This window comes from Nylanderia fulva, unplaced genomic scaffold, assembly GCF_048542155.1.
Source record: "Nylanderia fulva isolate GAGA-0341 unplaced genomic scaffold, ASM4854215v1 Scaffold107, whole genome shotgun sequence".
Lineage (NCBI taxonomy): Eukaryota > Metazoa > Arthropoda > Insecta > Hymenoptera > Formicidae > Nylanderia > Nylanderia fulva.
Window position 1 is genome coordinate 136,634 of NW_028189269.1, and position 22,349 is coordinate 158,982.

A 22,349-nucleotide genomic window follows, 5' to 3' on the forward strand; every position below is an offset into this window, starting at 1 on the left:
TCTATAAACACGCTACGTTTCAGGTCAGGATGGAAGAGGACATGGTCACAGACAAAATCCACATCGGAAGAGGCGTCCGGCAAGAAGATACAATTTCACTAAAACTCTTCACACTAGCGCTCGAAGACATATTCAAAAGCGTAAATTGGGAAGGAATGGGAATCAACATGGATGGAACTCGCCTGAACCACCTGCGCTACGCAGACGATATTGTCTTGATCAGTAGTGACCCAGAAGAACTCAAGACAATGCTAGAACAGCTCAATGAAGCTTTCGGAGCAGTTGGAATGAGGATGAATCTTCAGAAAACAAAGGTAATGAGCTCAGAACCTATTCAAATCACAGTGGAGAATCACACACTGGAGGTGGTCGAGGAGTATGTGTATCTGGGACATATTCTCAAACAAAGGAAAGAAAACCAGACTGCAGAAATCACCAGAAGAGTGGACAGCTTTTGGTAAACTAAGTCACGTTCTCAAAAACAGAAAAATCGATAAACCTTAAAAGGAAAGTGTTCGAGGCATGCATACTCCCCGTAATGACCTACGGTATGGAGACTACTACAATAACAAAGAGCAGTGCTGGCCGCCTGAGAACATGTCAGAGAGCAATGGAAAGGTCTTTGTTGGGGATTAGCCTACGAGACCGAATCAGAAACAAGGAGATCCGCAAGAATACTGGAGTTACAGACGTTCTCGAGCGAATAGCAAAGTTAAAATGGCGCTGGACGGGACATATCGCGAGGCAAAACAACAGCCGATGGACGAAGCGAATAATGCAGTGGAGACCGAGGATGACAAAGAAAAACATAGGGAGACCCCAATTACGGTGGGCGGACGACATCCGCAGAGTGGCAGGAAGGAACTGGCTAATGGCAGCCAATGACAGACAACAGTGGAAGATTATGGAAGAGGCCTACGTTCAGGAGTGGACGAAAATGGGCTGAGAAAGAAGAGAAGATTTATTTTAATTATTCTAATTTCAATATATATATACTTATGCATACAACTTAGGGTGCCATTACATGAAGCGCGGAAATGCGGAAACGCGGAATAGAATAGTAACCAAATTCCCGCGTTCCGTTCCGTCTGTTTTGATTGCCTTATATTACATGGAGCTGATTTTGAGCGGAAAAGCGGAACGAAAAATTATAAAATATTAATTTTTAACGATATTTATCAATTAAAATGCTTGTAACTAATAAATAAGCTAAAAAAATAAACATATTAATAAAAATTACAATATATTAAGTGAAAACAACTTTAAGAAATGAATAAAAATGTATATTTGTCATAACGTTCCGCTTTTCCGTGCAAATAGTGCTCCATGTAATATAAGGCAATCAAAACAGACAGAACGAGCGCGTCAAATCATTGTCAATGTGGACACAGTATTCCATTAAATTTTGGAGTCGATTGAAGAAGAAAGTTTTTTAATATTTTGATTGTTTTATTATTTTAAAAGTGACAATATAATATCAAGTACAATATCATGGATTCAAACATCATGTTGATGATTATTATGAAGTATCTTATACAAGCACGGGATGAACCAATGAGATATGCAGAGATAACTATGAAAAAAGTTATTTAATGTATATTTTATATTTGCGTTATAAGAAACTGCAAGAAGACAAAAGAAACCGTAAAATATGGATACGACCTATTTTTACTGGAGAAGAAGACTTCTTCAAGGTGCCAGCGACAATCTACTTGTGGAGATGCGATTGGGAGATCCGGAAAAATATTTTAACTATCTCAGAATGTCATCAGTAATGTTTGCCGAATTACTAAATATTGTTGGGCCACTGATCGAAAAACAACATGTAGTTCGACAACCAATACCGGCCAGAACGAGATTAGAAGTGACTATACGATAGTTGGCATCTGGCGACAGCATGACATCACTATCATATGCTTATCGCATTGCCCAATGTACGCTATCACGAATTATTCCGGAAACTTGTGAAGCAATTTGACTCTCCTTAAAGGAAAAAGTTATAATTGATCCAACCAAAGAAAATTGGAGTACAATTGCAGAAGACTTTGAGACATGCCAATTTCCACACTGTATAGGCTCTGTCGATGGGAAGCATGTCGAAATTCAAATATGTATATTATCAATTTATTTATAATAATTTAGGTTCAATATATTACACATTGATGATGCAATTATGTATGTTTTAAAATAAATAATGTCTTTATCACAATGATGGTTTTCAATTTTGCAGGCACCGCCTCGTAGTGGTTCCTGCTACTACAACTATAAAGGAAAGCATAGCATAAACCTGCTTGCAGTAAGTGATGCCAAAAACCGCTTCACTATTGTTGATATTGGAGCAGAAGGAAGGCAAAAGACGGAGGTGTTTTTGAAAACAGCAGGTTGCCGCATTTACTTGAAACAAATGCTCTCCATATCTCTCTACCTATGCGTCTGATCGAATAATATGGATATGGATTTTCCGTACGTTTTGTTGGGAGATGAGGCTTTTCCTCTGAGCATACGATGCGACCATACCCTCGGAGTGGACGACTAAATATCAGCAGAAAAATTTTCAACTATCGCTTGAGTCGAGCAAGGAGAACAGTTGAATGTGGAATTTTGGCTGCAAGATGGAGAATATATCGTCAACCTATTGTTACATGCACATCTACTGCCGTAAAAGCTGTACAAGCAACAGTTGTCTTGCATAATTTTATTATTAATACAGAATTGGACTTACCACTTGCAGAAAGAAGGTATTGTATTATACAAGAAGAAGAGTTATTGGCTACAAGTAATGGATTAACAGATGTAAATTATAGAAATACTTCACAAAAGTCTGCAGCAGTGAAAATTCGAGACAACTTTGCTCATTATTTCGAGCATGTCAATCCTCTATCATGGCAGTGAGATAAAGTTTTAACTAACAATTTTTAAAATATTCAATGCTTTTGTAAATAACTGTATTAATTAGAATTTGTATTTGTATTTTGTTTAAGTATATAATTTAAAAATGTTTCTTATGATATTCGTACGTAATCTGTTTTTCCGTAATCTATTTTCCACAATATATATTGTGAAAATTTAATTGTATAGAATAATTTATACAATATGTATAATAAACAACAATGTAATAAATTGAATAGAAAAATTATATTTTATTCTTTATAACTTACACGAATTAAAAAATTTATTATATTAAAAAAAACATATCTATTTGGCACTCGCCTTTTCCTGAAGCTCAGTATCCTCATCTTCTATGGCAATATCCATAAGCCTTTTTTGCAAGTTTCTGCGTCGTACGTAGGATAATCGGCGTAGAATATCGCCAAGCTGGTCCAAAAACTATCCACTACATCACGTTTTTTGCTCGATACTTCATCAATGATACTAAGAAATTTATTTTCAATTTTAGCTTGTCTTTGCATAGCTGTAATTAATAATATATGCGTATATAATAAGTGTCTAATAACGCGATCCGAGATTGATTAATATATAATATATTAATTCTTTTTTTCTATTCTATTTTATTATATAATGGATATTTTCTATTTTCTATTGCTTGTTGCTTAGCATTGTGTAAGAGCATTTACTTTTCCTTTTTGTTCCTGACGATTGCGTTCCTGCAGATTGTGATGAATCTGACGGTGAATATGAAACACCCTGTATGGAATTATCAAAATCTGTAGAATTTTCGGCAGTCATGTCCACTTGCATATCTTCAACATGGGATGAACTTGCTTCCAAAAGCTGGATGGAGCTAACAGTTCTGAAACAAACATAATTTTATAATTTTATAAATTATTAAATCCAATTATACACAATTTGAATGTTTGTAAAATCTTAGTTAAAAAATTAATGTGGGAACATTTCATTCTAATCAGCTAAAGAACGAGATTTAAGAAAGATAGTTTGTGATGAGATATTGTAAACGTATTTGATAGTAAAATCAATTGTTAAATTATATGTATAATATCTGCAAAAAAAATGAAAATACTTACGGTGTCGTCTTTACGATATCATCGAGAAATCTCATTTCTTCATAATGAGCAAACGAACTTCGTGAAGGATGGCCAGATTCTGCTCCTGATCCGCTTCGTACATAGCCTTGCATTTTTTTCTAGCTTTTACGTACAAATCTCGCAGGTGTTTTCATCTCACCTTAACTGTTTCAATAGTCAGAGATCCTATGATTGTACAGATAACTGTCTATTATTTATTTTTACACGCACATAATATTAATCACACAAGTCATTAAAAATGATCTTACCATCAAATACGTTTACAATTTCTTGCCATAAACTTTCTTTCTTCAATCTTGTTCTTTCGGTTACTGGAATTGAATGATCCCATAAACCTCTTCGAGTCCGCACCAGTTCAATTAGTAACTCATCTTGTGTGAGTTCTGATTGAGTATTATGTAGACTGTGAAGCTCCTTCATGTTGCACACTTTCAGTTTGATGTCTCTTTCCTTTAACATAAATAAATAAACAACTAAAATTATTGCGAAATGACTCAATTGATTGTTCTGACATACTATACGTACTCATAGTAACCACAGCATTGCTGTCAACATTTATAAGATCTGTGGTTTCATCGTATGTTTTGAAACAATGGTGATTCAAAATTATTCCACATGATCCCCTGAAAATAAAACCGCAATAGCCACACTTTGTTGCCTGTGAATAAATACAATTGTTTAATTATCTTTATTTCACCTAAAATGAGATAAAGATTATGACTTTGCAATAGGTGTTAATAAATTGTTATTCTGTAATTTTATATCCATATCAAAAGTGTGTAATTACAGAAACTTTTCTCTAAAAATAACAAGCTACTATATCTTTACTGAATACTAAAAAGAATTCAAATACTTACAGGACCATCCATTTATAAAGTTTTTATTTTCTATATACTTTTGAATCCACGTGCACACACGGTAATGAATTCCGCGAATTCCGCTCAAATGTGCGGAAAAAAACGACTCAATTCGCGGAAACGCGGAATAGTTACTTTTCTAGTTAAATTCTCTTCCGCGTTTCCGCGTTTCCGCGTTTCCGTGTTTCATGTAATGGCACCCTTACATATAAAAACTTTATTTTACATTTACAATAAACAGATTTGTTAATTTTTTAAATATATATATATATATATATATATTAAATTTATTTAAAGCACTAGGATTTAAAGAACTATAGATTTTAAAGCAATGTGTTCAGTTTTTGATAAGCTATATACGTCTTCTTCTTCCGCAGACATTTCGAAATTTAAAATTGCAGGTTTGTATGTCCGTAGAGTACACTCTTTTAATAATATTTTTATTATTAGATGGAAGTAGTGTTGTAGTACGTCTTTGCATTTCTTCCACTTCAATTTTGTTCATGTAGAGGCATTTGTTCGTCTAATACTATGTTTTCATCATTTGAACATTGCATTTGAATTTGCATTCCTTCTACTTTAATATTGTGTTTGTTTTCAAATGAGCCAGCGCTGTTATATGCGACTGGTACAGCATCTCGTATTAATCGTACTTTTGTTTCATTTGTAAATGACGTGGCAGGGAAATGGTCTTCACACAAGCCCAATTTTCTTAAAGTATTGGCAGATAGTTTATGCAAATAATTACTATTTCTTGTAATAGAAATGTTACAAACTAAATGAAAATTACGATTACATATTTAGGAATAGATTAGCAGCCAAGAAATATTTTATAAGGATAATTAAGAATAATAAAAGATGCACACAAATTAGTTTTATATAAGATGGTTTCATAGAAGTTATGAAATCAATTAAAATATACTTCTCGTATAAGAATCAATATGACAATATATTGATTAAATGTTAATATATTGACAAAAAAGAGCAATTATTTCCCAAACGTTAAAACTATTACAGACGTGTTTCCCAAATAACTTTACGTTAATTAAAAAAAAAGAAATGTTTTTCGAATTATTGTCTGCTAACTATATGCTCAATCTATTTTAATTAATAATAAATAAATTATTATTTCCTAAACTATGAGAATCTATTCCTAAATGTGCCCAAACGATTCCCAAGCGATTGGTATAACTGTTAATAGGTAAATATAAAATTTGCTAAATAGATGGAGGTATTATGTACCACAAATTGAATTAGTAAGTTTCATTTCACTACCTTATGTTAATAGCTTAGACGATATCGATCGAATTTTAAAAAATATCGGATTTAATGTTGTTCATAATGTTCCTAAAAAACCGAATCATTTAATTACACTCGGCAAGGATAGACTGCCTACAAATAAAAAGACTGAAGTAGTTTACAAAATTAATTGTAATGATTGCAACGTGTCATACATCGGACAAACAAAGAGACATCTATGTACACGTGTAAAAGAACATTTCAGCAACATCAAAATGCATTCGAGTAATTTATCAGTTATCAGCAAACATAAAATTGAATTCGATCACGATTTTGACTGGACTTCGTCTGTTATTTTGCATAGTGAAAAACACGTAAGAAAAAGAGAAATCGCTAAAATGTTTTTTATTAAGAAAAATAATAACGCTATTAATTTGCAAAAGGATACCGACAATCTAAGTAATATCTACGACAAAATAATAAAGGTCGTTTAGTCTCCAGTAACTCGTCTAAGAGTCTTGACGTGTTGTCAAACCGACACTATGTTTGTTCTTGACATTTTAAAATTATAATTTTATTTTTATTTTTACAAGTATGTTTCGCATCTTTTTATCATTTTGTAATATTGTTAGTGAAGTAATTTTGTTTTTTATTGTATTAATCTCTGTCTATGTGTATATCTAGATCACTTGATAAGGACTCAAAGAAGGGTCGAAACGTTGTGATTGAATAAATAATATTTGCCAGTACGGTCGAGAGAAGATTCTTACCTTTTTTTTAAATTCTGTCTGGCGATTCTCAAATATCTACGTTTTTATTTAAAATTATTTATATAAAAAATTAATAATAAGTCGACAATTAGTGCAATTATTGATTTATTTTTATCTTATATATATAGAACAAACAAGTCTATTATTATTTCTTTCATTTTTAAAATTTTTGTCATAATTTTATAATACTTCAAAAATCTATGTCTATTATTTATTAGTTATAAATTGTTATATATTTATAAATATTCTATGATATAATAAAGATTACCTTAGCCCATTCCTTCCCGTATGAAAAAATATTATAAGGAAACTATAAAGAAAAATACTGGAAAACTACTGAGAGCAATATAGAAAAACTATTTAAACACTATTGAAAAATACGGGAATACTATTGTGTGCGTATTGCAACACTATTAAAAAACTATTGTAAACCTATTCGTGAAGTATAGTGTCATTCCCTGTAGTATTTTCGTCAAGAACTATTGAACAATTGTAACAAAACTATTTATGAATTATTCGAGCAAAATTTAATTATCTATTTCAGTGACAAAGAAATGAGACTGTAATCAGATTTAATATATTTGTATTTCACAAATATTATTACAATGCATGTGTAATAATATAATATAAAACATCTTGAAACATAACAGTATTATCAGTCAATTCTCGATTTATCACAGACAAAATGATAAGTTGTAATACAATTTATGATATTTAAAAAATAAATAGTTCTACTATTTATGTTTACAATACAATATTATTTATATTAAACACATACAAGAATATATAAATTTAAACTTATAAAGAATTTCACACTTATGATTAAAATAATAAAAATATTGATTAATCAATTTCTACAGTATTTACCAAAGGCACAATATATAATTTATCTTCTTTATAAAATATACTACAACACTTTTTATCAAAGTCTGAAGGAAAACAAATAATATCATTATTTGTTTCTCGTGCTATAAATGAAAACATTTTCGTTGATATACCTTTGTGCTTACAAAGTTCTTCGTCTAATATTTGAAATTTTTTACCAAGGACAATATAGTGTGTTGTTTCTAGTATATTAATTAAAATTAGACCTGAAATTAGCATTAATTTTCCATTATGTAATATCACTGTGCTATTGTTTCTTTTAATAAGACGAGAATATTTGTAACTATGATAAAAAGTATTTTTATAAGAAAATCTATAAAATAACTTAACGTTTTCTGTTATTGTTTCTTGTAATAACTGCTCAACCAACAATTTTTGAGACAATGATAAAGTTATATCTGCAGGTTTTCCAAATATTCTCAAGTCATCTCCATATCTTATACATTTTATAATTTTAGTTTCTTTCATAATGTTTTTAAACAATTTTTTTCCTTCTTTACTACAATTAGGCTTACTAAAGATTTCTGAATTTTTTTTTATATATCTTATTCTGGAATAAATTTTACAAATTTGTGATGGCACGTATTGACTTCCATGAAACATTTTTGCTATTATACCATTAAAATGCTCAAATGGAAATGCTGACCATGCCCATACAGCACCGTATTTTCTTACATAGTCTGGCATATGTAGCATCATATGTACATTATATTTCATGTTTTCTTTTCCATAAAGTAACTCGATATTTAAAACAAATTGATGAAGTGCTTTTTCCGCTTTATCAAACTCATTGTCTGTAAATTTTGTTTTGGAAAATATATAAATGCTATATACAAACAGTAACCAATGTTTAACATATTTCCGTGGCATTATATCAATCAAGCAAATGAGCGAATAATATAATAAAAAAGATTTCCATTCGTTTGCCTTCCATTTTTTATTTTTTATGGATTGTGGCGTTCTTGTAATTTCACATGGAGGCCGTATAGCCAATAATTTATTATTAAATTCACTCACTCTTAAACCTAAATACCAATCTTTATTACTATTAGCTGAGTCAAACCACAATGTTCCAAATAATTTTGTGACACCTAATAAAACTGAATGCATATATTCTGGTGGAAAAGAATGAATAATATGAAAAGTAGATAAAAACATTACTATTGAAGGTCCTTTAACACCTTTTATTGGTCTTCCTTCATTAATAGCTTTCTCAACGTATTTATAATGCTGCTTCATCCTTCGCATTGCTTTTTTATCACCAGAATATATACGTATCTGACCTCTTCTGATTGAAATTTGTTCCCCTTTATGGAGACAATAGGAACATCCATATATACCATTAAATTGTTTTATGTTTTGAATAAGTGGTCTAGCTACTGTATCTACACTTGCGAGAAGTGCATAAACTTTTATGTGTATAGGTTCTTTGTGTTCAAGTGTGGCACACCAAAACCCGTTGGTTTGTAATTCCAAAAGTTCATCTATGAATGGACGCAAGAACAAATCCATTGGTGGTTTTTTCTTATAAAACCATAATCCACAAAGCAAAATATTTTCTCTTCTAAGTCGGTATGGTAATTCATTTATACATACTTGAATGGGCCATATATTGTACATGGATGAATTAAATATTTCTACACCATCTGTATTCCATTGAATAGTAATATCGTTGTCACATATAACATTTTGTTCTTTTAAATGACGATAAAGTGTTCCATCTACGATATCACTTTCAATGGGACAAGTTTTTCTACATTGTGTAAATAATTTAGAATTTAATAATTCAATCAACTGCGGTTTTAATGGAAAATGATAAAAAAAATTAAAATTTTTTTGTAATTGGATTTGTTCGTAACGTTCTTTACAATTATTACATTCAATAATAATATCATGATGAAATGTCAATATAGTAAAACACGTTGGACAAAAATAATATTTACAAGAAATCACCTTTGGAAAGAACTGTAGAAAATGATACTTTGAGTGATGCACTTTAAATGGCAAATGGCAATCAATAATTTGAAGTAAAGCTTGCAATCCGGTGTCAGTCAATTTGTTTTTAACTGCCAAACTCATTAGTAATAATTGGCTTTCCTCTTTACTTAAATCACATCCTTCATATATGGGAAATTCAATGTGTTTCTGCAAGAAAATAATATATGCTTATGTATATACATAGTCTATTTTTATATACATATATATAAGTATATGTATATATATATATGTATATACATATATACATGGTATCCGCTAATAATCATATTTTTGATTCTATACAGGTAGAAGGTATCAAACTGAACAAATAAAATTTAAAAATTTTTACAATAATCGATGAATTAAAAAACTTGCCATAAATATAACATAGTTAAGTTCTGATTTTATATACCACATGTATTGAAAAAAGGAATACTTTTTAAAGAAAAGAATGTTTTTTAAAAAATGTTCATTTTTCTCACTTTTGCACACATCTGATATGTAAAATTTGAACTTTGCTTTGTATTGTAAAATTACCTGCAAATGTTTTTGATATTCTTGATTTTCATTTTCTTCATTATCAGAATTATTATTTTCATAAATCTCTCCATTATCGCTATAAAAATTAATTTCATTATTGTCATTTTCATTGTTAGAAGTATAACAATCATTTCCATCTTCAAAAAAATTATCAGAATAATATTCATCTTCATCTTTAAAAGAATAATCATGTTCATCTTCATCTTCAGATAAGTAATAGTGTTCATTTCCATCTTCAGCTAAATAATCCTGTTCATCTCTGTCTTCTTCAGATTCACTACTTTTATTTTCATTGTTACATTCAGTATTGTGAATCATGTTTACTTCTTCAAAAGATTCTTGGAAAGAATGCTCTTCAATTGTCATATCACTTTGTTCACACGAATTAATTTCTTCATTAAGGTACATTTCCATCTACAAATTATATATAAATATGTACAAATGTGAAAAGTGAAAAATTTCTCAGCGATTCCATCAATCACGCCTTGATTTCCACAATGAAAATATTCACTTTTCACGTTTTCACTCTAAACCAAGTTTTTACTTATCTTACATGATCGATATCCTGATGTTTAGATCACTTTATATAAAGCAAATAGAAAAAGAAAAATATGACTACCTGTGTCGCTATTTTCTGTTCTTTTGCTCTTACTACGCGAGAATATTTTGTTGTTGTGGGAATTTCTTCAGAGTCGTCTGTTAGATATCTTTTATAAGGTCCTCTTTTTCCTTTTGCCATTATTTATAAATACATAGACGTTCCTTTCTATTTTTTGTGTGCAATAGTTCCTCAACTTGTTGCTTAATATTTCAGCAAAATATGTATGTTCCGTATATTATCACTCGTTTACTTTATTTTACATTTGTGTAAACACCGACCAAAATTTCACAATCTATTGTAATGTATACGATACTCTTTCTCAAAAATACGAACAACTTAATCTCCATTCGAGCGATGCATTAAACCAATGTCGTAAAAAATAAGATGGCTACAATATTTCTGCCCGCTGCCTACTGCCCGCTATCAGAGCATGTGGAGGGGGTACGCAACAAAGAAGAAGTTGAATCAGATACCGTTAAACCGCACATGCGTACACATATGTATATCTCCTCCTATAGGTGCGTTCCGTTTCACGCATATGCGCGCATTTATCTATAATATACGTCACATGTACTATAGAAAATGCGCGCATATGCGTAAAACGGAACGCACCTTATGTCTATGTCTGACAGCGGACAGTGTCAGTTATTATTTTAGCGCGTTTTATTTGGGCGCCATTCAATCTCAAGCAAGATCTAGGTATCGATTCTGTAATTTCTTCTAAAGTAAAAATGTGAAAAGTGAAAAATTTCCGCCAATCACAAATTGAATTTAAAATGAAATCGATATGCGATTGGTGGAAATTTTTCACTTTTCACGTTTTCACTTTAGAAAAAGTTACAGAATCGATACCCTAGTGCGTCACTCATATTCCTGAGGAAGAGCGTATCACACGCATTGTTAACGATTTTTTGAATCAGTGTTATACATAAATATAAGAGGAAGTGTGAACGAGAGCGACAATAATACACCATCAAACTGACAAATTTAGCCATAACAATAAGCAAGAGGCAAAGCCAAGTTGAGAAAAGGAAATGGATAATAACAAATGTCTTTTGTTGGAATTTGTTAACGAAGATAAAAAAATTGCTGTCGGTTATCAAGATTGGTTGCAAGATAAAATAAGTGGAGAAAAAAAATACTTAGATATAATCGAAAAGAAAAGTGAAGTAAAAATAAAATGGCCTAATTGTGACATTGCACCAGCGTTGATAATGAAAAAAAGAGTGAAAACATGTGAATGGAAGACAGTTGTAGCAAGGATACTTTCTTTTGGTGGTATGTATATACATATATAACTAATATACATATACAGTGCTGGACAAATTAAATCATACACTTTACAATAAATTGAATTTGTTAGTGTAACTGTTTTTTAACAAGCAAATGGATTATTAGGTACAGAAAAATCAAAGCATTTCAAAGTATTTAAATAAAGGAAATATGAAATAACAAAATTGTTTTTAATTTTTATTGTAAAAAAATTATTCAATATTGTTAAAAAAATAGTTACACTTACAAATTCAATTTATTATAAAGTGTATGATTTATTTTGTCCAGCACTGTATATAACAAGATATTTTTAAAATCAATTATAATTTATACTTATAGCATTATAGCTTTATAGCATTATACTATTTTTATTTCAAAATTTAAGAATGGACCAAAATGTGCCAACAACGAGACAATTTGGAAATATATGGAATTTTAGAAGCAACTAAAGAGGAAAGAAAATCAATGTGTAAGAAACAATGGAGCGATGATGAAGAGCCAGAGGATAGTCAGAGAAAAAAGGTTGTTACGTTCACTAAATTTTATAAATTCTTTTCTTATTATTTATATTACTTGTGTTCTTAATATATATAAATCTTTATTTTCTCTAAAAATAGAAATACAAAAAAAAAGAGATGAACATTGAAACCAAATCTTCAAAATTATGGAAAGAATTGAAAACACGTAAAACACAAGTATCTATAGTAAATTTTCTTTATATTTATATTTGAAAAAAGTAATATAATATTCCAACATTAATTTTGAATTTTTTTTTAATGTAGATAGAGTCCGAACAATCTTCAGATGATGACAGCTCTTCAAAAATGTCGCAACATTTTATACAAGAGAACAAAACTTTGAAAAAAGAAAATAATGACTTAAAAAACGAAAATGTGGCACTACGTATTTCACTTGCTTGTATAGAAAGTATGTATCTTATTTGAAATTATATATTATTTTACATACTACATAAGCAAAAATATGTTACAAAGAACTAATTTTATATTTAATTTTTAGATTTGCCGAAAATAAACAATTTGGTGGAAACCATACTTCTTAAAACAGAAAAAATACATGATAAAATAGATTTAATTACGGATTCCAACGGAAACAATTTGATGGAAAATGACATACTTCTCACAACAGAAAAAATATACAAAAATGATTTATTTGCGAAGGTAAAAATATATATATTAAAATATCTTTAAAAAAATCTATCATTAATTTTTTTTATACAATTAAAAATTTCGTATATTTTATTTTGTTCAATGGAATCAATTTTATATGTAACGAAATATTTTTCTAATTTATTATTATTTATAAGAAATTATTAATAAGTTTAAATAAAAATTTAATTTGTATTAATATTAAAATATATAATAATATTTAATATTATTAATAATTATTAATATTAAATTTTATTATAAATTAAAAAAATGTATATAATACCCAGAAATAAATATTTTTATCGGCTCTAGATATAAACATGATGTGTTCTAAATCGGCCTAAGAGCCAAAGCACGAAAAATTAATTAATTAATTAATTTTTCGTGCTTTGGCTCTTAGGCCGATTTAGAACACATCATGTTTATATCTAGAGCCGATAAAAATATTTATTTCTGAGTATTATATACATTTTTTTAATTTATAATAAAATTTAATATTAATAATTATTAATAATATTAAATATTATTATATATTTTAATATTAATACAAATTAAATCTTTATTTAAACTTATTAATAATTTCTTATAAATAATAATAAATTAGAAAAATATTTCGTTACATATAAAATTGATTCCGTTGAACAAAATAAAATATACGAAATTTTTAATTGTATAAAAAAAATTAATGATAGATTTTTTTAAAGATATTTTAATATATATATTTTTACCTTCGCAAATAAATCATTTTTGTATATTTTTTCTGTTGTGAGAAGTATGTCATTTTCCATCAAATTGTTTCCGTTGGAATCCGTAATTAAATCTATTTTATCATGTATTTTTTCTGTTTTAAGAAGTATGGTTTCCACCAAATTGTTTATTTTCGGCAAATCTAAAAATTAAATATAAAATTAGTTCTTTGTAACATATTTTTGCTTATGTAGTATGTAAAATAATATATAATTTCAAATAAGATACATACTTTCTATACAAGCAAGTGAAATACGTAGTGCCACATTTTCGTTTTTTAAGTCATTATTTTCTTTTTTCAAAGTTTTGTTCTCTTGTATAAAATGTTGCGACATTTTTGAAGAGCTGTCATCATCTGAAGATTGTTCGGACTCTATCTACATTAAAAAAAAATTCAAAATTAATGTTGGAATATTATATTACTTTTTTCAAATATAAATATAAAGAAAATTTACTATAGATACTTGTGTTTTACGTGTTTTCAATTCTTTCCATAATTTTGAAGATTTGGTTTCAATGTTCATCTCTTTTTTTTTGTATTTCTATTTTTAGAGAAAATAAAGATTTATATATATTAAGAACACAAGTAATATAAATAATAAGAAAAGAATTTATAAAATTTAGTGAACGTAACAACCTTTTTTCTCTGACTATCCTCTGGCTCTTCATCATCGCTCCATTGTTTCTTACACATTGATTTTCTTTCCTCTTTAGTTGCTTCTAAAATTCCATATATTTCCAAATTGTCTCGTTGTTGGCACATTTTGGTCCATTCTTAAATTTTGAAATAAAAATAGTATAATGCTATAAAGCTATAATGCTATAAGTATAAATTATAATTGATTTTAAAAATATCTTGTTATATACAGTGCTGGACAAAATAAATCATACACTTTATAATAAATTGAATTTGTAAGTGTAACTATTTTTTTAACAATATTGAATAATTTTTTTACAATAAAAATTAAAAACAATTTTGTTATTTCATATTTCCTTTATTTAAATACTTTGAAATGCTTTGATTTTTCTGTACCTAATAATCCATTTGCTTGTTAAAAAACAGTTACACTAACAAATTCAATTTATTGTAAAGTGTATGATTTAATTTGTCCAGCACTGTATATGTATATTAGTTATATATGTATATACATACCACCAAAAGAAAGTATCCTTGCTACAACTGTCTTCCATTCACATGTTTTCACTCTTTTTTTCATTATCAACGCTGGTGCAATGTCACAATTAGGCCATTTTATTTTTACTTCACTTTTCTTTTCGATTATATCTAAGTATTTTTTTTCTCCACTTATTTTATCTTGCAACCAATCTTGATAACCGACAGCAATTTTTTTATCTTCGTTAACAAATTCCAACAAAAGACATTTGTTATTATCCATTTCCTTTTCTCAACTTGGCTTTGCCTCTTGCTTATTGTTATGGCTAAATTTGTCAGTTTGATGGTGTATTATTGTCGCTCTCGTTCACACTTCCTCTTATATTTATGTATAACACTGATTCAAAAAATCGTTAACAATGCGTGTGATACGCTCTTCCTCAGGAATATGAGTGACGCACTAGGGTATCGATTCTGTAACTTTTTCTAAAGTGAAAACGTGAAAAGTGAAAAATTTCCACCAATCGCATATCGATTTCATTTTAAATTCAATTTGTGATTGGCGGAAATTTTTCACTTTTCACATTTTTACTTTAGAAGAAATTACAGAATCGATACCTAGATCTTGCTTGAGATTGAATGGCGCCCAAATAAAACGCGCTAAAATAATAGCTGACACTGTCCGCTGTCAGACATAGACATAAGGTGCGTTCCGTTTTACGCATATGCGCGCATTTTCTATAGTACATGTGACGTATATTATAGATAAATGCGCGCATATGCGTGAAACGGAACGCACCTATAGGAGGAGATATACATATGTGTACGCATGTGCGGTTTAACGGTATCTGATTCAACTTCTTCTTTGTTGCGTACCCCCTCCACATGCTCTGATAGCGGGCAGTAGGCAGCGGGCAGAAATATTGTAGCCATCTTATTTTTTACGACATTGGTTTAATGCATCGCTCGAATGGAGATTAAGTTGTTCGTATTTTTGAGAAAGAGTATCGTATACATTACAATAGATTGTGAAATTTTGGTCGGTGTTTACACAAATGTAAAATAAAGTAAACGAGTGATAATATACGGAACATACATATTTTGCTGAAATATTAAGCAACAAGTTGAGGAACTATTGCACACAAAAAATAGAAAGGAACGTCTATGTATTTATAAATAATGGCAAAAGGAAAAAGAGGACCTTATAAAAGATATCTAACAGACGACTCTGAAGAAATTCCCACAACAACAAAATATTCTCGCGTAGTAAGAGCAAAAGAACAGAAAATAGCGACACAGGTAGTCATATTTTTCTTTTTCTATTTGCTTTATATAAAGTGATCTAAACATCAGGATATCGATCATGTAAGATAAGTAAAAACTTGGTTTAGAGTGAAAACGTGAAAAGTGAATATTTTCATTGTGGAAATCAAGGCGTGATTGATGGAATCGCTGAGAAATTTTTCACTTTTCACATTTGTACATATTTATATATAATTTGTAGATGGAAATGTACCTTAATGAAGAAATTAATTCGTGTGAACAAAGTGATATGACAATTGAAGAGCATTCTTTCCAAGAATCTTTTGAAGAAGTAAACATGATTCACAATACTGAATGTAACAATGAAAATAAAAGTAGTGAATCTGAAGAAGACAGAGATGAACAGGATTATTTAGCTGAAGATGGAAATGAACACTATTACTTATCTGAAGATGAAGATGAACATGATTATTCTTTTAAAGATGAAGATGAATATTATTCTGATAATTTTTTTGAAGATGGAAATGATTGTTATACTTCTAACAATGAAAATGACAATAATGAAATTAATTTTTATAGCGATAATGGAGAGATTTATGAAAATAATAATTCTGATAATGAAGAAAATGAAAATCAAGAATATCAAAAACATTTGCAGGTAATTTTACAATACAAAGCAAAGTTCAAATTTTACATATCAGATGTGTGCAAAAGTGAGAAAAATGAACATTTTTTAAAAAACATTCTTTTCTTTAAAAAGTATTCCTTTTTTCAATACATGTGGTATATAAAATCAGAACTTAACTATGTTATATTTATGGCAAGTTTTTTAATTCATCGATTATTGTAAAAATTTTTAAATTTTATTTGTTCAGTTTGATACCTTCTACCTGTATAGAATCAAAAATATGATTATTAGCGGATACCATGTATATATGTATATACATATATATATATACATATACTTATATATATGTATATAAAAATAGACTATGTATATACATAAGCATATATTATTTTCTTGCAGAAACACATTGAATTTCCCATATATGAAGGATGTGATTTAAGTAAAGAGGAAAGCCAATTATTACTAATGAGTTTGGCAGTTAAAAACAAATTGACTGACACCGGATTGCAAGCTTTACTTCAAATTATTGATTGCCATTTGCCATTTAAAGTGCATCACTCAAAGTATCATTTTCTACAGTTCTTTCCAAAGGTGATTTCTTGTAAATATTATTTTTGTCCAACGTGTTTTACTATATTGACATTTCATCATGATATTATTATTGAATGTAATAATTGTAAAGAACGTTACGAACAAATCCAATTACAAAAAAATTTTAATTTTTTTTATCATTTTCCATTAAAACCGCAGTTGATTGAATTATTAAATTCTAAATTATTTACACAATGTAGAAAAACTTGTCCCATTGAAAGTGATATCGTAGATGGAACACTTTATCGTCATTTAAAAGAACAAAATGTTATATGTGACAACGATATTACTATTCAATGGAATACAGATGGTGTAGAAATATTTAATTCATCCATGTACAATATATGGCCCATTCAAGTATGTATAAATGAATTACCATACCGACTTAGAAGAGAAAATATTTTGCTTTGTGGATTATGGTTTTATAAGAAAAAACCACCAATGGATTTGTTCTTGCGTCCATTCATAGATGAACTTTTGGAATTACAAACCAACGGGTTTTGGTGTGCCACACTTGAACACAAAGAACCTATACACATAAAAGTTTATGCACTTCTCGCAAGTGTAGATACAGTAGCTAGACCACTTATTCAAAACATAAAACAATTTAATGGTATATATGGATGTTCCTATTGTCTCCATAAAGGGGAACAAATTTCAATCAGAAGAGGTCAGATACGTATATATTCTGGTGATAAAAAAGCAATGCGAAGGATGAAGCAGCATTATAAATACGTTGAGAAAGCTATTAATGAAGGAAGACCAATAAAAGGTGTTAAAGGACCTTCAATAGTAATGTTTTTATCTACTTTTCATATTATTCATTCTTTTCCACCAGAATATATGCATTCAGTTTTATTAGGTGTCACAAAATTATTTGGAACATTGTGGTTTGACTCAGCTAATAGTAATAAAGATTGGTATTTAGGTTTAAGAGTGAGTGAATTTAATAATAAATTATTGGCTATACGGCCTCCATGTGAAATTACAAGAACGCCACAATCCATAAAAAATAAAAAATGGAAGGCAAACGAATGGAAATCTTTTTTATTATATTATTCGCTCATTTGCTTGATTGATATAATGCCACGGAAATATGTTAAACATTGGTTACTGTTTGTATATAGCATTTATATATTTTCCAAAACAAAATTTACAGACAATGAGTTTGATAAAGCGGAAAAAGCACTTCATCAATTTGTTTTAAATATCGAGTTACTTTATGGAAAAGAAAACATGAAATATAATGTACATATGATGCTACATATGCCAGACTATGTAAGAAAATACGGTGCTGTATGGGCATGGTCAGCATTTCCATTTGAGCATTTTAATGGTATAATAGCAAAAATGTTTCATGGAAGTCAATACGTGCCATCACAAATTTGTAAAATTTATTCCAGAATAAGATATATAAAAAAAAATTCAGAAATCTTTAGTAAGCCTAATTGTAGTAAAGAAGGAAAAAAATTGTTTAAAAACATTATGAAAGAAACTAAAATTATAAAATGTATAAGATATGGAGATGACTTGAGAATATTTGGAAAACCTGCAGATATAACTTTATCATTGTCTCAAAAATTGTTGGTTGAGCAGTTATTACAAGAAACAATAACAGAAAACGTTAAGTTATTTTATAGATTTTCTTATAAAAATACTTTTTATCATAGTTACAAATATTCTCGTCTTATTAAAAGAAACAATAGCACAGTGATATTACATAATGGAAAATTAATGCTAATTTCAGGTCTAATTTTAATTAATATACTAGAAACAACACACTATATTGTCCTTGGTAAAAAATTTCAAATATTAGACGAAGAACTTTGTAAGCACAAAGGTATATCAACGAAAATGTTTTCATTTATAGCACGAGAAACAAATAATGATATTATTTGTTTTCCTTCAGACTTTGATAAAAAGTGTTGTAGTATATTTTATAAAGAAGATAAATTATATATTGTGCCTTTGGTAAATACTGTAGAAATTGATTAATCAATATTTTTATTATTTTAATCATAAGTGTGAAATTCTTTATAAGTTTAAATTTATATATTCTTGTATGTGTTTAATATAAATAATATTGTATTGTAAACATAAATAGTAGAACTATTTATTTTTTAAATATCATAAATTGTATTACAACTTATCATTTTGTCTGTGATAAATCGAGAATTGACTGATAATACTGTTATGTTTCAAGATGTTTTATATTATATTATTACACATGCATTGTAATAATATTTGTGAAATACAAATATATTAAATCTGATTACAGTCTCATTTCTTTGTCACTGAAATAGATAATTAAATTTTGCTCGAATAATTCATAAATAGTTTTGTTACAATTGTTCAATAGTTCTTGACGAAAATACTACAGGGAATGACACTATACTTCACGAATAGGTTTACAATAGTTTTTTAATAGTGTTGCAATACGCACACAATAGTATTCCCGTATTTTTCAATAGTGTTTAAATAGTTTTTCTATATTGCTCTCAGTAGTTTTCCAGTATTTTTCTTTATAGTTTCCTTATAATATTTTTTCATACGGGTTTGGTGACTTGCGTAGTCCATATCCTGCCGTGTTTAAGGTTAAAGATAAGATTTCCCCTTGAGACTCGGGTAATTGTTTATCTCCGGATAATCTCTCTTTGACCTAGTTTACATCAAGCACTTGATACGCGTATTAATTAGTGTATTTGAACTGGTCAGCCAATAACTGAACCAATTTACTAGTAATTTACTATTTGATACGCGTATCAAGTGCTTGATGTAAACTAGGCCTTTAGAATTTGATAAAGTTTTCGCGATAGATCTATATTTCTTAGTTAATGAAGAGCGAGTACGCTTTTTCTTACGGACGAGTTTGTTTTTCCGGTTGGTCATCTACAGGGGTATGTTCATTCTTATTGTATTATTAGAAAATGATAAAATTAAACTGAGAGTTAAAGAGATTAGTTCTCACTTGATTCCACACGGAGATGAAAATCTTCTCTGTTATTCTTAGTGACTATATATGCTTGGGCTGTAGCTCTCCTGGAGGACCTCGGTCTCAGGATGGAGTTGGTAAAACAGACGTGCACTGATTTTATGTTACTTTAATTCTTTATTCCTTCCTTTATGAACAATTTCTAAGTCTGTGACTTATAATCGTACAATTGGAGTTTAAGAATTAAGACTATCAGATGAGTTTAACTAAAATGATCGACTAGCATAAAAAAATCACGAAAAGATCGAAGTACAAGTTGACACGAAAAACTTGATTAACAGTAGTCGGCTAAGTGTAGGCTTTGGAAAATAGTAATACGAAATGCTCTATTCTAGAAGTTAACACGGAGTGCTCGCAGAACGCAAAATCCGCGGTTTATATACCCTTTGGAGAACCGGGGCATGCTTAGATTTTGACAGGTTTATTGTTCCGCTCTTCTAAGAATTCTGCTTGCATCATCGAAGAGGGGGTACAACGGCGAAGAGGATGGTCCAGCAGCGAAGATATTCGTTGGCACAGAATAATTATAATTCTTAATAGTCGAATAGAAATCTTTACAATAATTTCATGAATTGCTTATTTTATAAAACGTTAATATTTGTCATTATAATTTGTACTAAAATGTTTAAGTCGCGTGCCCCAATAGCCTTTACAATGTGGAGATTGTAATTCTTTAAGTATTTATTATGATAATAATTGTGTTTTATTGTTTAAACCGTGCAACGTTATTTTGTAAAAGATTCAAGGGCTCGCTTTTGATAGTCTGAGTTGTAGCTTAGAATAAATGAGAGTTTAGTTTACAATGAAAAAAATAATAATATTTTGCCTTCTAAATCTTTGGCGTAGAGCATTGGTTTCTTTCTTAAAGTTCAGGAAAGCGGCAAGGGAGTTATGCCGAGGTCAAATTACAAGTCATCGTCTCGCCAAGTCGATTTCTACGAATATTTATGTCTAGTGGTACATACATTGCTCTCGTTTGGTCTTTTGCGCATTAGTAATATTAATTAATCAATTATGGAGTATTTTATTTATAATATATAATATTTATAGTTAATCAAAAGGTCTATAATTTATTATTTATGGATCCATAATTCATTAATGCAATATTGAAAGGTTTACACATTCAAAATGTGTACTCGAGTAACTTTTTAATCGTACTTACAGAATCATATGTTTTTGTTTAGGTATGAACTCTGAAGGAATTAGCATATTTTAGTTATCGTATAAATTTTGATGTGAGTAGGATTCTGTAAATCTGATTAAAAAATAGGTCGTTTTTAGAATTAATGAGTACGTTTACACGGAGTACGGTTACACCCTTAATCGGGCTTAATAACATCTATAGTTATAAAACTGGTCAATCACAGCCATTCCCCTGCAGAATGGAACGGTTGTGATTGGCCAGTCTTACAACTACAAATGTTATTAAACCCGATTAAGGGTGCCGTGTAAACGTACTCATTAGTACATCGCGTTGCATTGTAATTTACTTTGGGGGGAGGGGGGAGTAGATTAATATTCTTAGTCCTTAAATCTTGTGCCGGATAATATTAATATTTGTCATACTTATTATTTATATTGTTGAATATTATTGTAATAGAGATGTATCAATAAGAGTTCCTAGGGAATATCTGGTTAGTTCCGCTAGTTACGTGCTGTCTCTGGGGTCCCTAGATGATGCCTGATTGGTCGCGTAGTTAGGA

The 22,349-nt window shown here is 29.3% G+C and overlaps 6 protein-coding genes and 2 pseudogenes across 17 annotated transcripts; 4 read left to right on the forward strand and 4 right to left on the reverse strand.

The window, feature by feature from the left end:
* Positions 1–1,651: 1,651 nt before the first annotated feature.
* On the forward strand, positions 1,652–3,136 carry LOC146725038 (uncharacterized; annotated as a pseudogene).
* LOC114929800 (uncharacterized) lies at positions 3,121–4,386 on the reverse strand (annotated as a pseudogene). Its single transcript, XR_014925277.1, has 4 exons — positions 4,253–4,386; positions 3,984–4,169; positions 3,576–3,751; positions 3,121–3,412 (listed from the first exon to the last, which is right to left on the reverse strand). The product of XR_014925277.1 is annotated as an uncharacterized LOC114929800 (transcript).
* Positions 4,387–7,436: 3,050 nt separating this feature from the next.
* Positions 7,437–9,424, reverse strand: LOC146725039 (uncharacterized). Its single transcript, XM_085485191.1, has 2 exons — positions 9,352–9,424; positions 7,437–9,239 (listed from the first exon to the last, which is right to left on the reverse strand). The coding sequence occupies exons 1-2, from the start codon at positions 9,362–9,364 to the stop codon at positions 7,714–7,716; spliced, it is 1,539 nt and encodes a 512-aa protein (XP_085341317.1). The 5' UTR covers positions 9,365–9,424; the 3' UTR covers positions 7,437–7,713.
* Positions 9,425–9,428: 4 nt separating this feature from the next.
* LOC114930345 (uncharacterized) lies at positions 9,429–11,457 on the reverse strand. Its single transcript, XM_029302100.2, has 4 exons — positions 10,892–11,457; positions 10,270–10,686; positions 9,709–9,900; positions 9,429–9,508 (listed from the first exon to the last, which is right to left on the reverse strand). The coding sequence occupies exons 1-4, from the start codon at positions 11,009–11,011 to the stop codon at positions 9,491–9,493; spliced, it is 747 nt and encodes a 248-aa protein (XP_029157933.2). The 5' UTR covers positions 11,012–11,457; the 3' UTR covers positions 9,429–9,490.
* LOC114930346 (uncharacterized) lies at positions 10,444–13,433 on the forward strand. Of its 6 annotated transcripts, none has more exons than XM_085485205.1 (6): positions 10,444–11,572; positions 11,711–12,151; positions 12,531–12,667; positions 12,763–12,849; positions 12,928–13,072; positions 13,163–13,432. In XM_085485205.1, the coding sequence occupies exons 2-6, from the start codon at positions 11,908–11,910 to the stop codon at positions 13,351–13,353; spliced, it is 804 nt and encodes a 267-aa protein (XP_085341331.1). In that variant the 5' UTR covers positions 10,444–11,572; positions 11,711–11,907; the 3' UTR covers positions 13,354–13,432. The 6 variants fall into 6 exon arrangements, with proteins under 6 accessions (XP_085341331.1, XP_085341328.1, XP_085341337.1 ...); XM_085485202.1 differs by having other exon boundaries at positions 11,717–12,151; XM_085485211.1 differs by having other exon boundaries at positions 11,731–12,151.
* A 561-nt stretch (positions 13,434–13,994) lies between these two features.
* On the reverse strand, positions 13,995–15,852 carry LOC114939924 (uncharacterized). Of its 6 annotated transcripts, none has more exons than XM_085485243.1 (6): positions 15,791–15,852; positions 15,212–15,646; positions 14,696–14,832; positions 14,514–14,600; positions 14,291–14,435; positions 13,995–14,200 (listed from the first exon to the last, which is right to left on the reverse strand). In XM_085485243.1, exons 2-6 carry the CDS (start codon positions 15,453–15,455, stop codon positions 14,010–14,012), a joined length of 804 nt encoding a protein of 267 aa, XP_085341369.1. In that variant the 5' UTR covers positions 15,456–15,646; positions 15,791–15,852; the 3' UTR covers positions 13,995–14,009. The 6 variants fall into 6 exon arrangements, with proteins under 6 accessions (XP_085341369.1, XP_085341376.1, XP_085341370.1 ...); XM_085485250.1 differs by having other exon boundaries at positions 15,212–15,632; positions 15,791–15,844; XM_085485244.1 differs by having other exon boundaries at positions 15,212–15,652; positions 15,791–15,821.
* LOC114939918 (uncharacterized) lies at positions 15,853–17,943 on the forward strand. The gene is made up of 4 exons (XM_029314363.2): positions 15,853–16,471; positions 16,677–17,093; positions 17,463–17,654; positions 17,855–17,943. The coding sequence occupies exons 1-4, from the start codon at positions 16,352–16,354 to the stop codon at positions 17,870–17,872; spliced, it is 747 nt and encodes a 248-aa protein (XP_029170196.1). The 5' UTR covers positions 15,853–16,351; the 3' UTR covers positions 17,873–17,943.
* On the forward strand, positions 17,933–19,926 carry LOC146725040 (uncharacterized). The gene is made up of 2 exons (XM_029314361.2): positions 17,933–18,011; positions 18,124–19,926. The coding sequence occupies exons 1-2, from the start codon at positions 17,999–18,001 to the stop codon at positions 19,647–19,649; spliced, it is 1,539 nt and encodes a 512-aa protein (XP_029170194.2). The 5' UTR covers positions 17,933–17,998; the 3' UTR covers positions 19,650–19,926.
* The last annotated feature ends 2,423 nt before the right edge of the window (positions 19,927–22,349 follow it).

What these genes read in the sequence shown, in the direction of transcription:
- LOC114930345 (XM_029302100.2), bottom strand. Translation starts at nt 11,011, where the DNA reads ATGGCAAAAGGAAAAAGAGGACCTTATAAAAGATATCTAACAGACGAC. An exon ending in AACAGAAAATAGCGACACAG is followed by an intron (nt 10,687 to 10,891) that starts GTAGTCATATTT and finishes TATAATTTGTAG; the next exon opens with ATGGAAATGTACCTTAATGA. An exon ending in AATATCAAAAACATTTGCAG is followed by an intron (nt 9,901 to 10,269) that starts GTAATTTTACAA and finishes ATTTTCTTGCAG; the next exon opens with AAACACATTGAATTTCCCAT.
- LOC114930346 (XM_085485200.1), top strand. Translation starts at nt 11,908, where the DNA reads ATGGATAATAACAAATGTCTTTTGTTGGAATTTGTTAACGAAGATAAA. An exon ending in AGGATAGTCAGAGAAAAAAG is followed by an intron (nt 12,668 to 12,762) that starts GTTGTTACGTTC and finishes CTCTAAAAATAG; the next exon opens with AAATACAAAAAAAAAGAGAT. An exon ending in TTCACTTGCTTGTATAGAAA is followed by an intron (nt 13,073 to 13,162) that starts GTATGTATCTTA and finishes TTTAATTTTTAG; the next exon opens with ATTTGCCGAAAATAAACAAT.
- LOC114939924 (XM_085485243.1), bottom strand. Translation starts at nt 15,455, where the DNA reads ATGGATAATAACAAATGTCTTTTGTTGGAATTTGTTAACGAAGATAAA. An exon ending in AAGGATACTTTCTTTTGGTG is followed by an intron (nt 14,833 to 15,211) that starts GTATGTATATAC and finishes TCAAAATTTAAG; the next exon opens with AATGGACCAAAATGTGCCAA. An exon ending in TTCACTTGCTTGTATAGAAA is followed by an intron (nt 14,201 to 14,290) that starts GTATGTATCTTA and finishes TTTAATTTTTAG; the next exon opens with ATTTGCCGAAAATAAACAAT.
- LOC114939918 (XM_029314363.2), top strand. Translation starts at nt 16,352, where the DNA reads ATGGCAAAAGGAAAAAGAGGACCTTATAAAAGATATCTAACAGACGAC. An exon ending in AACAGAAAATAGCGACACAG is followed by an intron (nt 16,472 to 16,676) that starts GTAGTCATATTT and finishes TATAATTTGTAG; the next exon opens with ATGGAAATGTACCTTAATGA. An exon ending in AATATCAAAAACATTTGCAG is followed by an intron (nt 17,094 to 17,462) that starts GTAATTTTACAA and finishes ATTTTCTTGCAG; the next exon opens with AAACACATTGAATTTCCCAT.